The sequence below is a fragment of the Ixodes scapularis genome, unplaced genomic scaffold (genome assembly GCF_016920785.2).
Source record: "Ixodes scapularis isolate PalLabHiFi unplaced genomic scaffold, ASM1692078v2 PGA_scaffold12__126_contigs__length_90152505, whole genome shotgun sequence".
In the NCBI taxonomy this organism is placed as follows: domain Eukaryota; kingdom Metazoa; phylum Arthropoda; class Arachnida; order Ixodida; family Ixodidae; genus Ixodes; species Ixodes scapularis.
In genome coordinates, this window is record NW_024609838.1 from 56,035,203 (window position 1) to 56,038,823 (window position 3,621).

At 45.2% G+C, this 3,621-nt stretch overlaps 1 protein-coding gene across 1 annotated transcript; it reads right to left on the reverse strand.

Moving 5' to 3' along the window:
* Positions 1-234: 234 nt before the first annotated feature.
* On the reverse strand, positions 235-729 carry LOC120837016. The gene has a single exon (XM_040206173.1). It carries the CDS (start codon positions 727-729, stop codon positions 235-237), a length of 495 nt encoding a protein of 164 aa, XP_040062107.1.
* Between the last annotated feature and the right edge of the window lie 2,892 nt (positions 730-3,621).

A 3,621-nucleotide genomic window follows, 5' to 3' on the forward strand; every position in this document is an offset into this window, starting at 1 on the left:
CTTTGGAATCTGATATGTCTGCTGATAACCAGGTCTCTGTAATCGCTATGATTTGTGGATCATATGTAAATATGATTTCTTCAAGCTCGTGAACTTTATTGACAATGCTTCTGGCATTTATGAGAACAACGCGCAATTGTTTGCTATCAAGTCAGTCATCTCTGCTTCGTTGTACTTGAGAGCGAATACATTTTAGACAATCATTCTCCTCGTCCCATTCATACAGATCATCGTTCACTCGCAGCTTATCGTAATCAAGAGCACTTTATGACCTCGAGCTTTAAACTCCCCAGAACGAGACCACAGTTTGCTGCGCTTTGCTAAAGTGCCTTGACAGAAGTCGTGGTTTATTGATACTGGTGTTCCCTTTAGTTTATGGCAATTTTTTAGTGCCTTCAACTTCTCGTTATAGCCAAAAAAGTTCATGATTACAGGTCGTGCTTTATCGCGTTTTTTTCCAATTCTATGCACTCTTTCAACTGAGTTGACAACCAGACCGAGTTTTTCCGCTATCAGCTCCTCAATTATCTGTTTTCTTAGCACTGCAGCGTTTTCACGATTAGGCTCGGGAACACCAAAAATGATAACATTACGGCGCCTACTTCTGTCCTCCAAGTCGTCGAGGCGTTTTTGATGCAATTGAAGATTACTTTTGAACGATATAGCTTCGGCCTGTAATGCCTGTATCTCTACTTTCTGTTCTTTTATTGCTGCCATTACTTCATTCATTCGAGTGTTAACTGTAGATTCAAGCTTGTCCTGAGAAGCAGCTAAGTTCTCAATTTTCGATTTCAGTTCGTTCTGGGAAAGAAGCATGGCGTTCATCATTGATTTTAGCTCTGCATAAGGTCCAAGATTTTGCTCAACATCCCCAGCAAGAAGAATCAAAATGACATTCCACGCATCCACAAAAAGACTTGCGCATGTCGCCGGGCACGGCAGGACAACAATGCCTCTACAGTCACTACGGAAGGAGGTATAAGCATATTTGCCACAAACCTGGGTGAAGAATACAGAGGGGTTTAGCGATATAGCCATCTCGGTCCCGCCGTGCCCTCTGAAGAAATCGTTGATGCGGTCGTTTTTATACGCTTCAGCAGGCGGCCTTGTCTTCAAGAAGTCGAATGTCGTTGATGTCACGTGGTGCGTCCAAGCAAATGGCCAGTCGAAGTTCACTGCCGGTAGATCCAGGCTGCTGACATCATCCTTCAGTGCGAATGACACGTGCTGAGCAAGGGCGCACAGCGTAACCTGGGTGAAGAATACAGAGGGGTTTAGCGATATAGCCATCTCGGTCCCGCCGTGCCCTTTGAAGAAATCGTTGATGCGGTCGTTTTTATACGCTTCAGCAGGCGGCGTTGTCTTCAAGATGTCGAATGTCGTTGATGTCACGTGGTGCGTCCCAGCAAATGGCCAGTCGAAGTTCACTGCCGGTAGATCCAGGCTGCTGACATCATTCTTCAGTGCGAATGACACGTGCTGAGCAAGGGCGCACAGCGTAACCTGGGTGAAGAATAGAGGGGTTTAGCGATATAGCCATCTCGGTCCCGCCGTGCCCTCTCATATATATATATATATATATATATATATATATATATATATATATATATATATATATATATATATATGTATATATATATATATAGAGAGAGAGAGCTTTTTTCACTAATTACAAAACAAATTCCATGCATGCTTTTCATAGAAGTCCTACACTTTAAAGACGTTTCGGGAAGTCGTTTTTTTCCTTTTATGACCTACTTTGCCTGGTGCTCCTGCATCTTGTTTGATGCAATGTTCGTCAGGAAACTCCTCGTGAACTTCCTGACGACGACTGTAGCCAGGGTGGTTCTGGGATCTTGTCAGTCGTGCACTCCACAGGCAAACAGCGGGTTGCTCGCAATTGCCGGCAGAACCATTTTAGTAAACGTCAGCAGTGGCTTCCTCAGTGTTAATAACCCCATCTGAGCAGAATTGGCTGAGCTCTCAAATGTTCTCAGAAAGTTGACGAGGCGGGGGCTGGGGTAGCGTGGTACCCCACGGTCCAGGTTCTATGCTATGGCAACGGTGGTGCTGTTGTGTGGAGGGGACTTGAGCTGGTGCAAGCGCCTGTCGCAGGCAATGTTGTCTTCAGCCGCCCTCACGAGGAAACCTCCGATGTGTGCCTCCGTAGTGGTTTGCAGTCGTGGAGCTGGAAAACGTTTCAAAAACTTGGTTTTCCGTTTCTTGCTAGTTTTAATTTGTTATATACGATAGAATGGTTCCTTATCTGGGAACATCTGAAGTTCCTTTAGGAATGGTTGCAAAATCTTCTCCATATTTCGTGGCGAAGCAGCAGGCTGCAGCCCTGGCTTTTGCAGCAGCGCACCAATATTGAACTGTTCCACACCCTTCTGTGATGCCCGTAAGAACGCACAAGGATAATATATGATGATGATGATGATGATGACAAAAATTGTGTGCAGAGAGGAGAGGGCGTTTTAGGGCATCCGTTTGGTCTCACCATAAAGAAGGGCGACTCTTCTCTGTCTGAAGAGAACTTGAATTTTAAAACGTACTTGAATCCTTGGTCCAACAGGTGGCGTGTGCACAATACAGTAGACAGCGTTGTAACTGCCAAGGCTGCGTGAGTCTTGGACGTTAGAAATATTCTGACCGATGGTGCCGTTCTCTTTTAGTTGTTCACATACACGAAGAATCTATTCTCGAGCCAAAATATCGAGGGGTCCATCGACTCCACCTTGGCCCCTCTGAAGCTGTATTCCTTTCGCTGAACGGGCTCGCCATCCGTAGCAGATAAAAATCTCGTGTAGCCGTGTATAACTGTTACAATTACTCTAAAAAATGAGTTGCACACAAAAGAAAAAAATCATACTTTTTTTTTTGTTTTTGCGATGGTGCTGCGTGTGTCGCTGGGTGTTTTCAAGTTTGCTTTGAATTGCACCGTTTGTCGATCGGATAAATCTCGAACACGGAACACCGTTGCCATCACTATGGCTTTCAGCTTTTTCAAATTCACATTCTCCTTATAGTCATCTGCTGTAAAATGCAGAGAGCATAGGACAGTGCCCCCGCTATCACTTGGGCGCCATTGGGAGTTCTTTTTACATTGAAAGAAAAGAACGCAAAAAAAAGAAACAACATTGAAACATGTCATGAATGCCTTTTTTTCTTCTAATACACTCTGACGCTATTGTTATTATTGTCCCAAATGACTGAGATAAAAAAAATCGGTACTTACCCGCTCGTGAGATTCTTTTAATCCACTCTGCGGACATTTGGTGATGGAAATTTGTTAAATAAAAAGCGTTTGACCTTTTTGTGTACACAGATGGCACGCAACAGTGCACCATTTACCCGCCGTTCAAGTCGACACTTAAATTTTTGTATCGTAACACACAGATTACAACGGCGTAGCCACCTCGCTTCGGTGTTCCCCAAGGCGTCCCGGACTGGATCCGGGAGGGAAGGGTAGGGCAGGGGTATAGCTAGGGCAGAGCCGCATATTGCGAGAGCTTGGCCCGTGGGTGTGGTGACGAAGGCGCCGGAGAGGAGAAAAGTAAATGAAAGGGAGGAGAGCTCCGAAGGAGCGAGAGAAAAATAAGGGGGCAGAGAGGAGACGAC